This window comes from Brachyhypopomus gauderio, chromosome 15, assembly GCF_052324685.1.
Source record: "Brachyhypopomus gauderio isolate BG-103 chromosome 15, BGAUD_0.2, whole genome shotgun sequence".
In the NCBI taxonomy this organism is placed as follows: Eukaryota; Metazoa; Chordata; class Actinopteri; order Gymnotiformes; family Hypopomidae; genus Brachyhypopomus; species Brachyhypopomus gauderio.
The window spans coordinates 11,874,503-11,896,278 of record NC_135225.1 but is presented as its reverse complement, the minus strand read 5'-3'; the positions used below and the strand labels follow the sequence as shown (position 1 = coordinate 11,896,278).

Here is a 21,776-nt window from a genome sequence, read left to right as displayed (position 1 = left end):
ACACACCTCCCCTCACACACCTCCACACTCACACCTCCCCACACATGACCACACCCACACCTCCCCTCACACCTCCACACCCACACATGTCCACACCCACACCTCCTCACACCTCCACACCCACACATGTCCACACCCACACCTCCACACCTCCCCACCTCCCCACACATGCCTACATCCACACCTCCTCACACACCACCACACCCACACCTCCCCACACATGTCCACACCCACACCTCCTCACACACCACCACACCCACACCTCCCCACACACCTCCACACCCACACCTCCCCTCACACCTCCACACCCACACATGTCCACACCCACACCTCCCCACACACCTCCACACCCACACCTCCCCACACACCTCCACACCCACACATGTCCACACCTCCCCACACACCTCCACACCCACACCTCCCCACACATGTCCACACCCACACCTCCTCACACACCTCCACACCCACACCTCCCCTCACACCTCCACACCCACACATGTCCACACCCACACCTCCCCACACACCTCCACACCCTCACCTCTCCACACACCTCCACACCCACACATGTCCACACCCACACCTCCCCACACACCTCCACACCCACACCTCCCCACACACCTCCACACCCACACATGTCCACACCTCCCCACACACCTCCACACCCACACCTCCCCACACATGTCCACACCCACACCTCCTCACACACCTCCACACCCACACCTCCCCTCACACCTCCACACCCACACATGTCCACACCCACACCTCCCCACACACCTCCACACCCACACCTCCCCACACACCTCCACACCTCCCCACACACCTCCACACCCACACCTCCCCTCACACCTCCACACCCACACATGTCCACACCCACACCTCCCCACACACCTCCACACCCTCACCTCCCCACACACCTCCACACCGCTGCTTGGGCCAGCGGGCTCCTGCCACCTTCACCTTTGAAATCAGTAGGAGCTCTTGGAAAAGTGGCCTCATTACAACAGCAGCTGTGAAACCCCTCCAAGCCAGCTGACGCACATGCAGTCCTGCTTCAGGCCTAAACGTCTCACCTTTCCCTCAGGCATTTTGTCGGTTTTTTTTCCATCTCCTCTCGTCTTCCTCTCACAGACCTAGCATACATTGTGCCTTCAAAGTTTTCACATTTGAGCAGGCAAAGCACTAGTGTTGTTCTATCTAGTATTTACTGTCATTGAAGACCAACAAAACATGGGGTGAAAATCAGAATAATGAGAACCCCTGGAAGAACTTTTGCTCAGATGCTGATATGTAGGCAGCCACCTGGAGATTCACTCGCTCTCTGTCTCACAAAATCATCTCTCTGGGCTCCCAGCTACTGGGAGACGAATGGTGGCCATGTCTGTGAGCAGACACATCTCACACTCTCTTCTCCCCTCTCTCTCTCTCTGTCTCTCTCTCTCTCTCTGTCTCTCTCTATCTCTATCAGTCTCTCTGTCACACACACACACACACACACACACACACACACACCTGCCACCAGCCTCCAGAGCTCTCACTGCCGAGAAGCGCTCACAGCCGCAAGAATCGATTTGCACAAGGCCAGAAGGACAGGGTCTCTGTGTCTCTCCTCTCAGCTCATCTTTCAACCCCAACAACCTGCTGTTTGTTTGTTTATTAACAACATTATTTTGCCCTTGACTTCTGCATCCATAAATCCAAATCACAGACTCTTTACTCATATTCCCAGGCTTTCATTGTGAATCTTAAATGGGGGTTGGGGGGGGGTGCAGCATGCCACAGACGTGGAGAGGGCGCCCCAAAGTGACGCGTGGGCGTGCACTCCGCCTCTCTCCCTGGCTCTCACGCAGGAGAACATCTTAATGCGCATCCACTTCCACATCGCTGACGAGACCAAGGAGGACATCTGCACTGCCAGGCACTGCATTCCCCACCAGAAGTTCGCCATGACGCTCGTGGAGCAGGTGAGGTTCCGGCACCTTCCGTCCTGGACACTTGAGTCTCCTTCTTCCCCGCTGTGTGTCTGGCTGCCTCTCACTGTCTCTCTTACCTTGTACGTTATTGTGTAGAGGAACAACGTCATATCAGGTTTCCCTCTTTTTTCTTCCCCTCTCGTTCTCTGTCCTGTATCTCCCACTCAACCAATCAAATGCTCCCTGCACGACTGAGTTGTGCGTCTTGGTGTACATCCTGGCGCCGCATACACCCTCACTCTCTGTCTCTCTCTCTCTCTCTCTCTCTCTCTCTCTCTCTCTCTCTCTCTCTCTCTCTCTCTCTCTCTCTCTCTCTCCCTCCCCCAGTGCGTGTGTGGCAACTGCGATGCGGCAACGGACCCGCTGCCCTTCGTGCAGATGGTGCACTACATCTCCACCACCTCCCTTTGGTGAGCTCCGTCGGGCCTGCCACGCCCGGGCCGCTCAGGCAGGTGGTAGGCGGGGCGCTCTCATAGCCTGGCAGACCCCTGCCTCCACCGCACAGGCCGCACAGGCCGCACACACTTACCCAAACTCTTAATGCTCGGCTTACGTGACCTTGAATTATTGAATGGATCGTGTCATGCGGTAATCATTGTTTGCACATGAGGATTCAGTGTAGATTACAGGTCATTGTTAGCCACCTAAATCATTCTTCTTGGTGCAAAATGGCGTCATCTTTAAAACTTTAATTAAAAGCCATCCAGATGGACAGATGTGTTGTGGGTAGAGGAAAATTGGAAGGGGACCTCCAAGCACAAGTGAGACATCAAAAGCTGCAGAGCAGGAAGTGCAGAGCAGGGAGGAGTTGAGCTTCCTGCTAGTTATTACATTAATTGAGAGAGTTTTACCTAATGTTGGCCTACTTAAATCCTCCATGGGTTCTCCAGATAAATAATTAAGTTTGAAGACTTTCAGCTGCCAAAAGTTAGAGGAGGGTGTCTGAGACACTGGAGCTGTCTGCAGTATTGCCCCGGTTTTGGGGCACATTTTGTACCTCAACATTGAGAGAGAGAGCATGGTGCACGAGATCAACAGAGAAAGTACTAGAAAATATTTTGCAATGCAAGTAAGGCGTGTGTGTGTGTGTGTGTGTGTGTGTGTGTGTGTGTGTGTGTGTGTGCAGAATAACGTACACTAATACACACTTACACACCAGGAGGGGTGTATCCTTATAGCAGGTTGCCAACATAATGCGTCTGTGCCTGCAGGGCTAGCCCAACTGAGGCAGGGAGAGAGGGAGGGGTAGTGGTGCTACAGCAGCAGTGTGTGTGTGTGTGTGTGTGTGTGTGTGTGTGTGTGTGTGTGTGTGTGTGTGTGTGTGTGTGTGTGTGTGTGTGTGTGTGTGTGTGTGTGTGTGTGTGTGTGTGTGTGTGTGTGTGTGTGTGTGTGTGTGTGTGTGTGTACAATCGTTCCATTGCTCCCAGGAGCCCTGCGGCATGCGGGGGAATAAAGGCACAGATACTTGCATGTCACCTGGCAGGCAATACATGTGCATGCAAATACGTTTGATGTTTATGACTAGCACTTGTTATTTTGCTATCAAATCTAAGATGAATGGACAGCATTGTTGTTGTAATTATTTCAGGAGATGTGCTCCTTGATCATCTCAAGTATCTGTACATTGTGTGTGTGTGTGTGTGTGTGTGTGTGTGTGTGTGTGTGTGTGTGTGTGTGTGTGTGTGTGTGTGTGTGTGTGTGTGTGTGTGTGTGTGTGTGCGTGTGTGCGTGCAGTAACCAGGCTGTGAGGATGTTAGAGTGCCGGGAGAAGCCGACTCCAGTCATGTTTGGGGAGCTGCTGAGGAACGCCAGCACCATGGGAGATCTGCGCAACTGTCCTGTGAGGACACACACACACACACACACACACACCAGTTCTTCAGCTCTAACTGAACTCTGAATGTAGTTGTGCTGTGCGTGGTTGTACAGTATTTCTTTTGTGTGGGACTGCGTGTGGCAGTAATAACTAGGTCAAGGTGAGCAGGGGCGGGGAGGCTGCGTGTCTTTGGGGTTTGATCTGTGTGTCTGTGCCACTGAGCCTCTCACTCACACGCACACGCAATTAGTCATTAATAAGAATCAGAAACCCTTCATTGTGCTGTTGGTCATTTAATCAGTAAGAGGAAGATTGGATTGAATTATTGGTTAATGGAGTGCCCAAGCAGTTCTGAAACTACTTACAGGTTTAAACCGAAAACTAAAAACCTGTGTATCTTCAAAAATCAGTAGAAAGATTTGCTTTGTGGCTTTCTGGTGCAATGTTGTAATTTGGGTATTTTTTCGCTGCGTGAAGATGGAATATTCCAGTTCAGAAGTAAGGGAGCTGCTGAGAGCTGTGCTATAGCGTTTGGGTCAGTCTGGGGTCAGACTCCCTGCCAGCCTGTCGGTGATGCTCCTGGCCTGCTTCTCTCACACACACACTCTCTCTCTCTACCTCTCCCTCCCTCTCCCTCTTTCAGGGCAATTGTGGGGAGAAGTTGCGTATTCGGCGCGTGCTCCTGAACTCTCCAGAGATCATCACCATCGGTCTGGTGTGGGACTCGGACCACTCTGACCTGGCTGAGGATGTGATTCACAGCCTGGGCACCATCCTACGCCTTGGAGATGTATGAGAAACACACACACACTCACATACATACATACACATACATACACCTATCTACATATATATATATCTTTTTGGGCAGAAAACAGACAAATGGTTGTATATATCTACTAAGTCTAATTTTAGAAGGAATTCTGGGACAGAGAGTGGAGTGGTCCAGAAAGCAGAAGGAATTTATGACCATGATGGAGTTGTAAATATCTGCGAATGTTTGACATCCAGAGCGTGTGTATGTGGGCTTGGAGTGTGACACAAGGATCACACAGTGACCCTATGATGGCTCTAGCTCAGTCTTGATTGTGTGTGTGTGTGTGTGTGTGTGTGTGTGTGTGTGTGTGTGTAAATAACCCCTGCTCGATGTCTTCTTCAGCTCTTCTCCAGGGTGACTGAAGAGAAGGCCCGGCAGGCAGAGCTCTACCTAGTGGGCATGGTGTGTTACTACGGCAAACACTATTCCACATTCTTCTTCCAGACAAAGATCCGCAAGTGGATGTATTTCGACGACGCGCACGTCAAAGAGGTAATGCGCCATGCGAGTGCCACGTCTCAGCATCGTAACAGCGCAGATACCTTTACTGTGCTATCCTTTTGGTTGGCTAATCTTTGTATGTTCAGGACGAGTAGCTAATACTGTTTTAGTGCTGGGATTGGTGATATTAGTATGAAGGGGGAAAAGTGGTGGTGTTGTGCAGATTTTGTGCAGGTGGGGAATTGCGTGTGTGTGTGTGTGTGTGTGTGTGTGTGTGTGTGTGTGTGTGTGTGTGTGTGTGTGTGTGTGTGTGTGTGTGTGTGTGTGGGCGGTGGAAGGTCTGTGGAGTCAGAACTGTAGTCACCACTGTGCTCCCATCCATCAAGTCAAGCAGCAGCTCCTCCTGTGTTGTCATATTTGCAATATCTGGTGCTGTCTGGTGTTGTCTGGCTCCACGCGGCCAGACAGAGTAGGAGGTTCATTTCTTCATCCCTGGCCCGAGGAGACGAGAGAGCAGAGACTTTCCCAGAGCCGCATTCTTCTGCAGGCCTTATGTCCCACCAGAAGACTGTGCGCGGATCTGTGGGCGTTAATTCTCTCGCTTGCTGTGGATGAAGCAGCCTGTGGCGATGGCCTCTGCCCCAGGCTGCACATGACTGTCAGCAGCCATTCCACGAGCAGGTGCCAGCCCCCTCAGCAGATGGCTGCGATCGGATCACACGGGTGCGGCGAAACTTGGAAGCGGCCGTCCCTCACGAGCCACTCGGCTCAGCGCGAGGCCTGTAGCGTCCGGGAGGGTTCCTGCAGTTCCGCCTGCCGCACGCCGCAGAGAGCAGGGCGTGGCCCGTCGTGAAAGGGGGCGTGGACAACCACGGAAGAGCAAGGCCCGGCGCTTAAACCGGGCGGTGGTGGCGGCTGTGGGTGAGCGGCGTGGCATAAGCGCGGACCGGCACCTGATCAGGAGCGTGTGGTTCCGAACGGGAGCCGAGTTCTACTGCGGTAGGCCACATAAACACGGGCGTAGCCGAAACACGACAGATGGGCACACAGCGGCGCCACTCAAGATGTCTCCCTGCGTCAGAGCGTTTGATTACCAGGCTGCTCCTCCTCCCTAATACACACTCTCTGCTCTCCACCCTGGTGTCATTATGTGACTCATGGTGTTGTTGAAAGTGGTTGGCTCAGCCCTGGTGATGGAGCGTGGACCAGGGAGAGCTCTCTGCCGCACGGCTCTCTTCCTGCAGAGAGCCACACCAGCTGATATATTCTTGGCGATCACAGCTGCGTTTTCTGACCTCTCTCTATCCATCCATTGGTTGAAAATGTTCTATCAATCGATAGAAAAATGTTCCATCGATTGATCCTTTCAGCCATCCCTCCCTCCTTCCTTTAAAACACATCACTATTTTCACCAGGGTACATTATACTGTGTGTATGTTGGGGATACTGGGGGGCAGCTAGCATTGCAGTGGGGTCCAGCAGGTCTTTGTGGCCACTGTTATAGAGGATGGAGGAGAGGTGTCCTGTGTACACTGCACTCTGGGTGGAGGAGAGTTGCGCACAAAGCACTTTTTGCAGCGGGCCTCCCCCGGCCGGAGCACGTGAGGCACACGGGGGCTGCACAAATGTGCAGAGAGAACAAGGATATCCCTCTATTGTCCACCCCAGCTGGACAGCAGTGGGGTGTGGCTCACAACAACACTGCAGCCCGTCATTTTGGCCCATCTACACACACACACACACACACACACACACACACTAGAGCTTTCTCTCGTACCTTCTTTCTGTCTCTGTCTCTCTCTCTCTCTCTCACACACACACACATTACACACATGCACAGACACACAATCTCGCACATTCTTGTTCGCCGTGATCGGGTTGTGTGGATATCCTGTCTCTGCGATTTATGGAAAGAGCTCTCAGAGAAAATCTTCAGTATAGGAAATCGGCAGCAGGGTAAGATCTGGTGGGGAGAGCGTGGACTGCCGGAAGCAGCACTTGTGAAGGCTTTAAAGTGAAGCTGAAGCCTGTACAGCTGTCTGCTGCTTCTCACTGCTTTTTATGTGGCTGATCAAATTGGTTTTGTCCACGCAGACATTACTGAGCAAGAAGCTTGAGTTATGTGATGTTAAATGAATGTTTCCTGATGTCTATTTATACCTCTCTCTCTCTCTCTCTCTCTCTCTCTCAATCATTCTCTCTCTCACTCTCTCTCTTTCTCTCTCTCTCTCAGATTGGGCCAAAATGGAGGGACGTGGTGTCTCGCTGTATAAAGGGTCACTACCAGCCGCTGCTGCTGCTCTACGCTGATCCGCGGGGCACTCCGGTGTCTGTTCAGGACCTGGCGTCCCGCCTTACCCTGCACCACTACACCAGGACCTGCTACGACAGCGAGGACTCAGGTAGCTACACCCGCCTGCTGCACCTTCACTTCCGCTCGGCCTGTTTGTTCAGCGCACCGCGGGCTTCCGCTCATCACGTAATGTAGAGGAGAAAAACTGTGTTTCCGGACATAAACGTCTTCTGAAGAACTGTCGAAAAGGCATTTCTGTTTTTATTACTATCGTATTTTCCAGACTATAAGCCGCTACTTTTTCCCCCACAATTTGAACCATGCGGCTTATAGTAAGGTGCGGCTTTTCTGTAGATTTTTCTTCACCCGTCAGGGGGCGGAGCAGAAAGTGAATCAGGTGGTAGGTCAAAGTTGTAAATCAAAGAAGAAAGTGCTCCATTTCATTTAGCACATGCAAGCAGCAGGCACGATGGAGAATTTTTTTCAAACCAACATGTGTTGTGCCAAATTCCGAGTTCCCTCGTTTGCATACGCATAAAGACGCTACAGATGATATTCGGGAGTTACAGTGACTATAACAGTTCATTGAGCACTCTAGTTTTGTCCTAACTAGATATTTAGACATAATACTGCTGTAATACTGCGAAGTCGTGGTCAGAGGTGAACTTCAGTATAGCCAGTGTGTATTTTATTTAAAATAATTAACACCCTTGAGCCAGTGTGGCTTTGGTCACGAAACCCCAAGGTGCCCCCCCTCTGGAGTGGAGCAGTAATCGCAGGGGAGCAGCCGAGAAAGGATGGATAATTAAAGTATAGCTCTTATTTATGGATAGAAACGTAAATCGACAATATAATATGTAGTGTCTTTATGCGCAGATAAACGAGGGGAGTCGGAATTCGACACAACAGCAGCTGAAAGCCAAAACTGTTGCACATGAAATGCTACAGGCAAAAACTGTTCAGAAACTGATCAGTTCAGTTAAATGTACAGTGAGTCCCCGCTTAACGGTGGGGTTAGAGACTGAAAAGTCCGTCATAACACAGTTTTCGTCGTTAAGCGTGACCCTAGATTTAGATACGCTTTGATCGTAAATACAGTATAGAATAAACTACCAATGTTCTTGTGCGTGCATACAGCGTGAGAAAGAGCGATCGCGTTGCTGAGATGGGCAAAATTTTTAAAAGTCGGTCGTAACTCCGGTCCGTCGTTAACCAGACTCTATAGTCCAGAAAATACGGTAAATGTGAAATGTGATTAATGTTTCAGTAATTAGTATCAAATTTTGATCTGAAAGTTGAGCTGATGCTGAACAAACGTGGACAGCTGCAACGCGGCAGGATCCTGGTAGTTTTTTGTTGCTTCTTTAAAATAGCTATATGTACTACAAACTTGATTGCTCTGAATTGCTTCTTTGGCAGGCATTTTTTCTAGGTCCATGGGTTGCTCTTGTGTGTCGTAAACTGCTTAAAATTTCTCTGGTTGTTGCTGTCTTCTCTTCTGCCCGTTTTTGTGTTGGATTATTTTTTTGGTTTGGTTTGTTGTCTTTTGTTTTTTGTTTGCCTCCTCTAAGTTTGGTTTGTGTTTGGCCAGGACGCGAACCCTCCATCTCGAGCGACACGCGGACGGACTCGTCCACGGACAGCTACAGCTACAAGCCCTCGCACACGCACCACGAGTCCACCACATCGCACATTTCCTCCGACTCTCAGGGAACCATCGTCTGCAACGCCGACGCGTGTGCTTCCCACAGCAGCCTCGACACCACAGGTACGGCCAGGTCGAGACAGGCAGACGCACCAGGGGGGGTGGGGGAGGGGCAGGGGAGGGGCTGATGGGTGGGGGAGGGGCGTCTGTTTGCATGCTTCTTTCCAAAAGCGTAGATGTTTGGTCAGTCTTATCGTGAGGCATTTTTGGACATCCCCATGCTGCTCGAGTCTTTGTGTATGTGGGGGAGAGTTTGAGGGACCTATGTGACCGCCTGGCCCCCGCCATTCCCTCTCTCAGGCCCTTTGACGGACAGCGAGTTGGCGCAGCGACACACCCTGCGGAAAGGCAGCCTGGCGGACAGGAAGAGCGGCGTCCTCGACAGGAAGAGGAGCACCAGTCGTCCCCGGCGCTTCGAGGACAGGAGTCGAGGCTCGAAGCCTGACGAGGTGTCTTCCGCAGGATACCACAGCGAGGGTACACAACCACCCAGCACACAGGGCTCACGCTCGGCCCAGCTGGCCGACGCCTGCAGCCGGCCTCTTCCGCTCAGCTCCGCCCCCGCAGAGCTCCGCCCCTTTCACTTGTAACCACACCTTAAGAAGGGGTCCGAATAACATCTGCAGGCTTGACCATAAAACCTGTAGACACTAAGCCTTCAGGTGAAATGCCCTGATGTCCCTCATAGATGCTCACGCTGCGGTATTAGTACGGCGAGAGGAACTGTGGAGAAAATGCAGAAAACTGACTCTTAACACACACGAGACGACTCTAAACTCCAACCTGCCGCCTTGTTGTCTCATGATCTGTGTGTGCCTGTCCCCTCCCCCGTTTGTGTGTGAACAGGGGAAACCCTGAAGGAGCAGCAGGCGCCGCGCACCGGCCCCAAGCCCAGCCGCCTGCGCGACTTCAAACACACCATGAGCAGCATGATCCTCAGCCGGCCCCACTCGGCCTCGTCCTCCTCGTCCGGCTCGGTGGCGCCCTCCGACGGCGGGTCCGGGCGTCACGACGGGGAGGCCGAGGGCCGAGGCCGGCCGGCGTGGCGGCCGCGGCGCGAGGCGCTCAACATCGACAGCATCTTCAGCCGGGAGCGGCGCAGGCAGGCGGGCTACAGCCCGCTGGACGTCCCGCCGGGAGAGACGGCCACGCCCAGGTTCCCGCCGCGGGGCCCCCCAGTCAGGGGGGCGGAGCCACACCACCCCCGGCTCATCCAGAGGATGGAGAGCGGCTACGAGAGCAGCGAGAGGAACAGCAGCAGCCCCGTGAGCCTGGACCTGACCCTGGGCGAGAGCGCCGCTAACGGGCCGCACAGGTACACACACACGACCCGACTGCTGCCCCACGCGTGCCCTGCTCACGAGGCCCTTATTGCCCTCATCGCCCTTCTCGCCCTTCTCGGATCAGGGCGAGTGACGCGGCCCCTGCGAAGCCCCCGTCCACGGGCAGTCCCGCGTGGAAGAGCGTGCACAAGTCCAAGAGCAGCAGTGCCCTCCTGCAGGACGTCAGGACCTCGCTCCCAGGGAGCAGCCACGTGAACTTAGGTGTGTATGCAGCGTGTGCTCGCGGTGAACGATGTGTGTGTGTGTGTGTGTGTGTGTTGTACCTGATCCCTTCCATTTACAAAAGTGTTCATGAGTCATGAGATAAAACAAGTGAGTCATGAGCCCATTATGCTCTCGCAGTGTATGTACATAATAGTCTGTAAGTGCAAATAGTCTGTAAGTGCAGCATGCACTGTGTGTGTGTGTGTGTGTATGAGAGAGAAGTGTATTTACATTTATGTCTTATGACCACAGTTTAATAACACAAGGATCATACTTGTTTGTTCTTCTGCCAGGTTCTGTTGTACAGTATATTTACTCGTCTTTATTTCTTTACATATGTGCGTGTGTGTCTGGGTGTGTGTGTGTGTGTGTGGTACACACATGAAGTGGGAGAAGGCCGGAGTGAGCTGGACGAGCTGCAGGAGGAGGTGACCCGTAGAGCCCGTGAACAGGAGCTGCAGAGGAGGAAGGAGAAGGAGAGGGAGGAGGCCATGGGCTTCAACCCCAGACCCAGCAAGTTCATGGACCTGGACGAGCTGCAGAACCAAGGTGAGAGCCTGCCGGGCTGCAGTACACTGCCCAGGGGAGGGGATCCTCGTGGGCAGCCTGCATGCTCTCAAGGCCGCTGATCTGGGCCACTTCTAGGGGCTGCGTGCTTTGGAGGACGGGGGGGGGGGGGGGGGGGGGGGGGGGGTCACGCAGGAGCGGTGGGGGACCCTTTGCAGTTTTTACCACTTCTAACCAAAGCCACGTTCTTGAGACAAACAGGTCCATGTGACTGAGGTGTCGGACGGAACTGCAAAATGATTATCAATCTGCAAGTCTGCAGATTTGATCTGTTTCTGCTAACTGGATGTATACGGTATGATAGGAGAGCTGTCAGCGTGTAGAATTTGTGCCTATGAGCAGTGAACTGTGACATTAACAGGGAATTTGTTGGCCTGCAACCAGACATCAATCCTGCACGCCCTCTCATGCTTATAAAGCATGGTCTGCACTACACTATGGCTTCAGACATTAATGCCTATAGTTTTCTTTATAACCAAAAGTTACACCTGCTTTAGAAAACAGGCTTCAGTTAATGGCAGTTAATGTGCTATTGTTCCTGGCTATTAATTCAAATAACAGTGCTTTGGCTTAAAAAGCTAATACTATTTTTACATTTCTTTGTAATAACCATGGCCATGCCTACCTTTGTCTTGAGTAAAGGCTGTTGACAGGTGTTACTGCCTCTCCTGGCAGGGTGAGGCTGTGTCTCACTCTGCTGGGACTTGTCTCACTCTGCTGGGACGTGTGTCTTAAGACTGCACTCCGTGTTTGGTGCGTTGCGTTTGTGGACGTGTGCGTTGACCTATGGCTGCCTGTGCTTGGGGTGCAGGTGTGGGTTTCCAGGCTGGCTTGCCTTGCAGCGCTTTGCTGTGTGTGTGTCTGCAGGGAAGGGGGACTTTGAGCGGTGTGTGCTGGAGGCGGAGGTGCTCTTAGATCAGTCTCTGAGGCTGGAGCAGGCGGGCGAAGTTGCTGCGGCCCTCTCTGTGGTGAACGAAGCCGTGTGTAAGTAGTAACAAGCTCTACGTCCGTCCTCGACTGCTGCCATCCCTGTCATCGACACTACCTCGGTCATCTCCACCACGTGTGTGTGTGTGTGTGTGTGTGTCTGTGTCTGTGTCTGTGTGTTTGAGAGGGAGACTGTTGGGATCTGGGTGAACTGTGTCTCTAAACCCTTGGCATGGCCTATGTCTGTGTGTGACTGGACTAGGGAGATGCGTGGTCATCATATCCAGGGTTTCTTTAAGGTGACTAGTCTGATTTAGTCCCCTGGGCAACAGTGTTCCCATGTGGATTACAGTCAGGTATCCACAGCTGAGGAAGCCTGACCTTAGGTGCTACACTTTCATGGTTTGCTTGCAGACAAAGAATTTGTCTGCCAAAAAAAAAATTATTCCACGACATCACAAATGCTGAAATGCCCTAGAACTGCTGCTAGACATGAGTGGGCAGGGTGAACTTGACCAGGGCAGCTAAAAATGATCCTTTTCTTCATTAAGCTTTTGTCACTTACTAGAGGGGAGCTGCCCTCTGACAGGTTGCCAAAGGTGTGTTCTTCAGCTCCACTGTTCTTTAATGTTTAAAGTTTCCATTGTGACCTTTCTGTCAGAAAGTACGGTCACGGACAAGAATAATTTTGGAAGCCTGTCATGTCTTTAAAAATCGGTGCATGTTATTATGATGGCGTTTGCGTCCTCTTGCTTGCACTACCCACACTTAACTGCAGTGGGTGCTGTTGTACACACACATGTGTAAGCAGCCCAATAGTCCACCAGAGACTAATCCAGGGCTCTGCACAGCTCTTACGGTCTCTGGGGTGGGAGTGCTGGCAGGGGTGTGTCCAGTCATGGTCAGACAGAAATGCCCCGTCCGTCTCTCTGTGGGCTGTTTACCAAAGGAATGATTAACTAGGGACCGGGGGGTGGGGCTTGGTGCTATGGCAACATCTTCGTATGCCTAATTGGATTGCTTGAGCCTGCATCGGTCTGTAAATGTCAGCAAGTCACTTTTGGTGCCTCTGACATGTAGTGGGGGAGGGGAGTGGGGGAGGAGGAGGGGAGGAGGAGGGGAGGGGAAGTGGGGGAGGGGAGCGGAGGGGGAGTGGGGGAGGAGGAGGGGGAGGGGCGAGGGGAGGAGGAGCGGAGGGGGAGTGGGGGAGGAGGAGGGGGAGGGGCGAGGGGAGGAGGAGCGGAGGGGGAGTGGGGGAGGAGGAGGGGGAGGAGGAGGGGAGGGGAAGTGGGGGAGGGGAGCGGAGGGGGAGTGGGGGAGGAGGAGGGGGAGGGGCGAGGGGAGGAGGAGCGGAGGGGGAGTGGGGGAGGAGAAGGGGGAGGGGGGGAGGGGAGGGGAAGTGGGACTGGGTTGGGGGGTGGGGGGGGGGGCACTGCTGTGTTTTTTCTCTGGTCCATGTGTCTGTGTTTGACTGCTGCATGCAGGTATTCTCTCCTCAAGTGTGATGGACACCCCAAAATGCTTGAACACACACATGGCTGGTTTCTGCATTCTCTGTCGTGTTTTCTGCTAGTCCTGATGTCACCCTTCCTCCTCCTCCTACTCCTCCCCCCTTTATCAGGATCCTTGGTGTACTCATAGGTATCACAGATTAGATTTTTCAGGTCACCTAAGCCTAGAATAGTCCTCTCCTGTCTGTGGAATTACACAGGAGCGAGACCCATCCTGAAACCTATTTTAGACTTTTAGATTCTACATATCTATTTATTTAACTTTATTGCCAAACTGTTCATTTTATTTTGATTCCATTGCTCAATAACTGACACTTTATTTTTATTTATTTATTTATTTGATGAACTTGACTCTCATTATAATTTATGTTTTGTCCTGACACAGTTACTGTTTTATTTGGTGCAATGTTACCATCAGACTTCTGTTCCTCTTCTCTCAGTCTGCCCTGCGTGTGTCTGTGTTCCCAGACGTCTGTGTTCCCCTACCTCTTCCACTATCCAACCCAGTGTCACATTTTGGTTCTCAGCATATGTGTTTGCATGAATGCCATGACTGCATTTTTTTTCCCCCACATCAATTTATTTCCTTTTTGTTTGTTTGTTTGTTTTGTTGTTGTTGTGTGTCGCTTATCTGGTTTCCGTGGGGCTTTATTTGCCACGGAAGCCAAACTGCGGCAGGCCGTGCATGAGTGCGGTGGTGCTGGGCGGGGCCGGCTGGCCTCACACGGTCCGCTGCAGAAGTGCATGAGGCGAGCACGGAGCCTACAGCAGCACATGCAGCAGAGACAGCCACAGCAAGAGGAGGAGGAGGAGGGGGGGGAGGAAGGACCGGAGAGAGAGCTGCCCACCAGGTACCTGCTGCTGGTTCTGGGGTGTGTGTGTGTGTGTGTGTGTGTGTGTGTGTGTGTGTGGACGCCCTCCTGAGGGAGGCTGACTGGGCCCCTACACACGTATCTGTCAGGTCAGAAAGGTCATGCTCAGATGATAGATGAGTAACCTCAGGCTGAAAGCATGCCAAGGGCGTTGTGTGTTTCTCAGGTTGGTTTGACCTGGTGAATGTGTTGGATGCAGAGTGTAAAACATCACATCACCTGTGTGTGGATAGACACTCACCTGCATACTTGGCCACACTCACTTCTAAACTTCTGGAAGTAAGTGTTAGCGTTTTACCCACAGACTCACTTTCATTTTCTTTCTTTTCTCCCCCCCCCCACAGTGAACAGCCTATCCAAATACTTCTGACAGGCAGTGCAGAGGGATTTGTGGAAGCGCTTCCTGAAGCTTCCTTAGGTCCACCCTCATCCCACACTTGTTCCGCCTCCACCAACACCCATGACGCTGCTGCTCCTCCCTCCCCCAGTGCCTGGCTGGCCGCACCTGCCCACCTCCCCACTCCCACAGAGCTCACCTGTTCCCCCACGCCCCGCCCTGCCCCCACCTGGTCCACCCATCCCCCCACCACCCCAGTGCCCATCCACTACTTGGATGTTGCAGATCTTGTTTCTCCCACCCTCACAGGTTCTGCCCCGTCACCCACACTCAGGGGTTCTGCCCCCTCTCCCACACTCAGGGGTTCTGCCCCCTCCCCCACACTCAGGGGTTCTGCCCCCTCCCCCACACTCTGGGGTTCTGCCCCCTCCCCCACACTCAGGGGTTCTGCCCCCTCCCCCACACTCAGGGGTTCTGCCCCCTCTCCCACACTCAAGGGTTCTGCCCCCTCTCCCACACTCAGGGGTTCTGTCCCCTCCCCCATACTCAAGGGTTCTGCCCCCTCCCCCACACTCAGGGGTTCTGCCCCCTCCCCCACACTCTGGGGTTCTGCCCCCTCTCCCACACTTAGAGGTTCTGCCCCCTCCCCCACACTCAGGGGTTCTGCCCCCGTTCCCATACTCAAGGGTTCTGCCCCCTCTCCCACACTCACGGCTCCTGTTACCCCTCCCACACTCTCAGGTCCTGCCCCGCAAGGTAGCTGCAGCGACAGCTACAAGCGCCCCATGGCCGCTGATGACGGACAGCCCGACGAGCTGCGCTCGGGCTTGTGGGAGCCCCGCGGCGGAACGGGCTCCTTCAAGCGTGGCATGGGCAGCGTTTCCAAATCCGCACTCACCGTCAACGGCCACACAGCACCGGCAAGCCGTGAAAGCACTCCCTGCCCGGGCCCCCAGCCTGGAGCCGGAGCTAACCCCAGTCCCAACACACCCTGGGACAGCCAGGGCCCCTGCACGCCTCACACTCATCCACACTCCTCCACCTCGTCCGCCTCTCTTCCCGAACCCCACGGCCTGGAGGAGAGGGGGCAGGGCTCCGTGCTCCACACCCACCCAACTCCGCTCCGAATGCTCAGCAGGGGTCCGGACAACCCCCACATCAGCGCGGCCACCAAGGACCCGGCGCCCGACCGCCCGGCGAACCCCTGCACCTCGCCCTGCTCCCCTTCGTCCACGCCGCAACACCAGCCGCCCATGCCCGTGGAGCGTTGGGCTGAAAACCTCAACAGACACTACATCTCCCAGAGTGCTTTGCGGTCACGCTGCGACTCACCTTGCCAGGAGCTGTCCGACCTTGATTCGCTGTACAGGGCCAGCCTGAAGGCTCCCAGCATGCCCCGGGGCCCCTGTGCACCCAGTCCACACCCTACTGGGAGACAAGGTATTCGCTTATTTAAAGAAAAGAACTTGCATGGTACTTCATTTCTCTTCCAGTCAGTGGGGTGATGGAGGAGGAGCTCTGATGACCTACTGAACTATATAGCTGAAAAATGAGAATGTATCTGACAGGTCGTGTCCATGCTGTGAACGAAATGATCTGATGACACAGCCGTTTGTCCAACTTTGATTCCTAAGCACAGCCCTCGTTAATATTGCATACTATATATAGTAAAGTCATCATCCCGAGAGGTTTAGGTTGTGATCCCAGACACGTGGGAAGCATCTGATGTGACCTCTGTCTCTGCAGGCTCTCTACGCAAGCTGCCCTCACGACCCCCGAACCCCCTCGGCCGCTCCAAGACCCCCACTGCCGAGCTGGAGAGGAGAGCATACAGCACATCTGCTTACACCAGCACCACCGCACACAGAGTGAGTGCTGAGAGTGTGTGTGTGTGTGTGTGTGTGTGTATCTGTGCGCTTGGACTACATGCTTGAGAATAATTGGTATTGAAATAAGTGATAATACTCATTAAAGCTAATTAGAGTATGAAATATTAAGTATAGTAAGTGTGTGTGTGTGTGTGTGTGTGTGTGTGTGTGTCCTTCAGCCTGTCTCTCCTGCAGTGTGTGCGAAGCCATTGGGTGAAGATGAGCAGTACAGTGCCGAGAACATGCGTAGAATCGCCCGGAGTCTCAGTGGGAACGTGATTGGGGGGCGGGTCAACACCTCTGCCTCCTCCCTTGGTCTCAGTGGGAGCCCGATTGGGGGGCAGGCAGACTCCGCCCCGTCCTTCAACAGTCTCAGTGGGAGTGTCATCGGGGGGCGGGTCCAAACCTTTCCCTCCTCCCACAGTTACAGTGGGCGCAACATTGGTGGTCATGACTGGGGGCCCAACACTTCTGCCTCCTCTCGCGGTCTCAGTGGGAGCCCGATTGAGGGGCGAGCAGACACCACCCCCTCCTCTCACAGTCTGAGTAGGCGTGTGATTGGGCGAGAGGCAGAGACCACCCCCTCCTCTCACAGTCTTAATAGGCATGTGATTGGGCAAGAGGCAGACACCACCGCCTCCTCCCGCAGTCTCGGTGGCCGCATCACCAGGGGTCAGGCCCAGGCCGTCGCCTTCTCCCACAGCACAGTGAGTTCAATGCAAACACTGCTATTCACCCAAAACATGCAGTAGCACTCACTCAGCTGTGTCTTATCTACACACTGCCTTTGAGTCTCTGCCTCCCACGTGACTCTGTTGTAGCATCACCTGCATCCTGTGTCTTCATAACGTGTCCTGTTCATTGTTCCATTTATAATCTCCACAATTACTGCTGCTAATCCTGTCTCTCATCTGCACCATTCTCAAACGTGTGTCCGTTCTAAAGGACCACGCTGGCCCGTGGAGGGTGTCACACGCAGACGCGAACCACCTCAGCACTTCCACACACACCCCGACTTTCCCACACACTCCTCCCACCCAGAGCCACGAACCCGAGCACCAGCGCCTGCGCCCCGGCCAGCCGGCTCCTCCCCAGCCGGCCCTGTGGCCCAGCACGCTGGAGCCCTCCCGTGGACACCCAGGTAAAAGCCCACCACAGCCTCATGGGGACCAGGCGGAGGAAGCTGTCGGCTGCGATCACTGTTAATGTCCATCATAATCAAAACCCTTTCATTTCCATTACAGCTCACAGATGTGTCTGATGTTTCAAATGCTGCCCTTCTAGTGGAGATATACCGTCTTGCACTCAGGGTCTTAGTGCATGTTAGATTTATGTTGAAGTTTGGTTTTGCAGGGTCAGATGATCATAAGAAGCAGGGTTGGATAGACTACTGTAAAGAATAACCCCATGATTTCTGCCAATTTTCAGTGTTTTAGTTTGCAAAGATTCAAGCTGCGTCTAACTGCTTATGATGAAACACATGCGCTTGATGTGAAAGTGACAGCTTGTGCCTTCTGCAGGAGAGTCCCAGGAGTTTCTGGTTGGACTTGACCGTGGTGAAGCGTCGTCCCGCCAGAACTACCACAGTGCTGCACTGAGCTACGGCACGCTGCCACGGGCTCCACGATGGCCCGCCCCCTCCGACCCCGCCTTGCCCCATGCCAGAGCAGGAACCACCGCCGTACCCGATCTCTGGAGCCACCCCGCTCCTCCCCGCCGCTCGGCCATGGGCAGCAGAACCCTGGAGCCCCCACACCGGCAGCATCTGCGCTCCACGCTCCCCCCTCCTGTGGCCCAGCTCCACGCCCCGCGTCCCGCTCGGCCCCTGCGCCTGGACATCCCACCAGAGGGCGACTGGCGGACGGCAGACCACAGGGCCGGCCCCGCGGACGCTCGGCCGTTCCCCGGACCCGAGCCCCGCGCCAGAGCCCTCCGGGGCCCTCCGCCACCTCTCTGCCCCATCTGCCAGCAGAGCCCGGCCGAGCCTGCCCACGGCTGCTGCCACGCCTGCACCGCCTACGCAAACCGCAGCAGAGCGAGCAGCTAGGTGCCCCACGCTGCCCCACGCTGCCCCTCTGCATCTCTTGCACACTGCTACAGCCGCCTGAGGGAGAAAGGAGCTTTTTGAAGTGGGGATTTACATCAGCCTCCCTTAACCTCATCTAACTGTCATCTCTGCAGCCTGACCTGTTGCCTGATGAAGAGTAGCCACTATGGGGAGCTCTTGGGCTTCACGTCTACACTGTATGTGTGCCAAGATGGCTGATAGATGAGGATTTTGAGCTGTTTAGAGCATTCTTTGTTGTGACCTTATTGACTCATCACAAGGGATAGAACTTAACCCATTCCTGGAGTGGCTTGCCAATGTGTGATTGGTACTTAGTGCTTAGTAACAAAGCTAGTTTGAACTAGGGGAAGAGGACATTCCTCTGCGTTTTTTTTTAGCAGAACAAAAAGCACACGTGAACAAGATTAAGAAAGAAGAACTATTTTTCGATTACTGACTCATAGGCCTGTATTGTACAGTCGATATTCCTCCTGTAATGCAGATGAATGAATGTTATCCTGCTTAATGATGAGCAGAATGTTAAAACATGAATCAGACATTTAGAAAAGCGAGACAGTAGTTCTTTATTAGCTTTAGCAGGGTCGAATGTTGCACTGTGATCAGAAGTGAGATCACCATAGTTATCCTAGAGCTGGAAAATTCCTTCACTGTCAACTGTGGTTGGGGTGGCACTTGCGTTCTGTACCAATTTCATGATGAATTTCACAACCGGCCAAAAAAAGGCAACTTCAAAATACTTTAATCAACTCTTTCAGTGTAAAAGTCTTTCGTGTATTTGGGGTGGGAATAAAGGTCATCTCAAAGGTTGGTCTGGAAAAGTCACGATAAACTTTTTTTTTTTCAACATTTCACAAAATGTTGAGTGTTACAGCTCTACACACACATGCGCTTCAGCTTTTTGCATTTTTACAGTGTCAGAAAGGCCAACGTGTTCTTAGCTGGAAGTTGTTTAAGGATCACGTGTGTGTCTTCTCTTTACATGTCACCTTAGTAAATATTTGCTTTCATACATTTATGCATATGGATTGTTCCAGTTAAACATTTCTGTATTTGGTATTAGTGCACATCTTAACATGTTATCATGCCAAACTCAGTCATTATTTTCCTGCTGTAACCAGAAAACAGTGTAACCGAGAAACTGGAGTTGACTTGGTTAGCAGCTCCAAATTATGGCAATAAAATATCTTGCCGTGATGCTTGTATTCAAACACAGTCTGACAACCTTCGCTGTCAGCTCTGTAACAATAGCTACGTAATGTATATGCAATGTCACAAAACACGCGTTCTTATGAGCTGGTGCAGTTTGTTAACCTTTCTTAGCTTTGTGATTTAGTTTTAAGTTGGAAAGAACTGGTTTAGTGTTACATTAGAAATGTGCCTCTGTTGTAATGCCTCCCATAATTTAATGTTTTGTATGTATGAATAATCTCTAGATCTGTATCTTAAATATAAAGCCTTAGAATTGATACAGGACATTTTCTGTGCTATACTGACCCTAATTATAGTATCAGGATTTTCAGTTTTCATTAAGTATTGAACTTTAAAATGATAGTTGCATAATGATGCAGAACTGAAGGACTTGGTTGGCTGATTCTCATTCTTTAGGAGATGAGAACAGAGACTCTTGGAAAACTGTCCTGGTAAGAGCGACGCTTTGTCTAATGGTGGCACAAAGACCTTCTTATCCATATTTAGTTCATAGAGAGCTTTGCTTTACACAGTGTACCTTATAACAAGTATAAAAGTGAAATGTTACTCTTTAGACTAAATCTTTAAAAAAGGCGGGAGGAGAAATCCTGGAAGACACAGAGTGACAAGGTCGGCTGAGGCGTTTGGGTGTCATGCCTTAATATCAGCATTTCTGGTCCTTCACATTTACATGGAAAAGATACGTCTCCAGATTTAAAGTAATGCTTTAAAGGCATTATGATTAACATGAGCATTAAAGTTAAGTAACTGTGTCTTGTTTTTGTTATTATATTTTATAATGTATATTATATGTGTTATTGATGCTATTTTTTTAGAGTGTTTTTTTTTTTAGATTGTTGCTATGGAGCGCGTTTAGTCTGAAGGGGGCGGAGCTTTGCCGTATGAAAGGCCCACGAGCCCCGAGAGCGGAGTATCCGTGCTGGGTGCGGGTCTGGATGCTCAGCCTCACTGTCCCCACTGTTGTGGTTAGCTGACCTCAGATGTGTGTCTACCTTCTTTCTCACTTTGTTTTGTTTTTTCTCCAAAAATGAAACAGACGTGGCAAAAAAAGTGAACAATGTAAATATGGATATCTGTACATACATTTAGTCTTCAGGCTTGAACATGGAAGAGAATACTTTGAACCTTGTTTGTAAATGCTGTGGTAGAAAATTTAACTTGTATTTTTCCAATAAAGCTGAAGTGATATGCTCTAGTCAGGAGCGAAACCGAAAAGTGTGTGTTAGTGATATATTTTTTATTCCTTTTTATTTGCCTTCTGTTTTTCTGCCCGTCAGCGTTGAGTGTTCCCACACCCTAGAGAAGGCGCAGTGACTAATGCTTGTCAAAACCGTGCTGCCTCCTGCTGTTGTACCGAGCACACCGCTCGGCCTTTCTAAGGTCGGTCCGCTGTCGGGCTCACAGCTGCTGCCTTGCACCACAGTGACACATGGGGCAGGAGAACCTCCCCTCTAAAGCTGTTCTGGGAACGGTGCCCAGTCTAAAGGCACGCTGACCCGGCTTCAAATTCACGTCTCGGAGGCGTCCAGTCGACTGAGGTGTTTCAACGATGATCGTTTTCTATTTCCGTGTTGCTGAATGATTTGAGCCGTCTGTGTAATTAAACACATTGTGTATTTCAAACCTCCACTAGTAGCCAAGACACAGTATTTTAAATTGAAATGTTCCAGCTGAAGTGTAGAGAAAACCAATTTGATTTTTAATGTGAAATGAAACTCGGCTGTGTTGTTGGACGACTGGCTGCATGTAATATTTGGTTATCTTAATCTCAATGGTAATTCATTATGAACAGAATAGGGGGCATCATTGTTTTACAGAATGTTTGCAC

The 21,776-nt window shown here is 52.1% G+C and overlaps 1 protein-coding gene across 9 annotated transcripts in view; it reads left to right on the top strand.

Annotated features, from left to right (window-relative positions):
* Positions 1-21,157, top strand: part of usp54a (ubiquitin specific peptidase 54a) — a 47,082-nt gene extending 25,925 nt beyond the window's left edge. For 7 of the 9 annotated variants that reach the window (XM_076975404.1, XM_076975406.1, XM_076975405.1 and 4 more), the window contains exons 5-22: positions 1,848-1,961; positions 2,298-2,380; positions 3,705-3,810; positions 4,430-4,576; positions 4,946-5,095; positions 7,278-7,446; positions 8,929-9,105; positions 9,343-9,519; positions 9,889-10,357; positions 10,450-10,586; positions 10,977-11,138; positions 12,024-12,140; positions 14,259-14,445; positions 14,811-16,243; positions 16,550-16,671; positions 16,851-17,378; positions 17,617-17,812; positions 18,192-21,157. In XM_076975404.1, the coding sequence (XP_076831519.1) occupies positions 1,848-1,961; positions 2,298-2,380; positions 3,705-3,810; positions 4,430-4,576; positions 4,946-5,095; positions 7,278-7,446; positions 8,929-9,105; positions 9,343-9,519; positions 9,889-10,357; positions 10,450-10,586; positions 10,977-11,138; positions 12,024-12,140; positions 14,259-14,445; positions 14,811-16,243; positions 16,550-16,671; positions 16,851-17,378; positions 17,617-17,812; positions 18,192-18,718 (5,001 nt within the window). In that variant the 3' untranslated portion in view covers positions 18,719-21,157. Of the gene's footprint in view, positions 1-1,847; positions 1,962-2,297; positions 2,381-3,704; positions 3,811-4,429; positions 4,577-4,945; positions 5,096-7,277; positions 7,447-8,928; positions 9,106-9,342; positions 9,520-9,888; positions 10,358-10,449; positions 10,587-10,976; positions 11,139-12,023; positions 12,141-14,258; positions 14,446-14,810; positions 16,244-16,549; positions 16,672-16,850; positions 17,379-17,616; positions 17,813-18,191 lie in introns of those variants that run through there. The other 2 variants (XM_076975410.1, XM_076975411.1) reach the window with 2 other exon arrangements.
* The last annotated feature ends 619 nt before the right edge of the window (positions 21,158-21,776 follow it).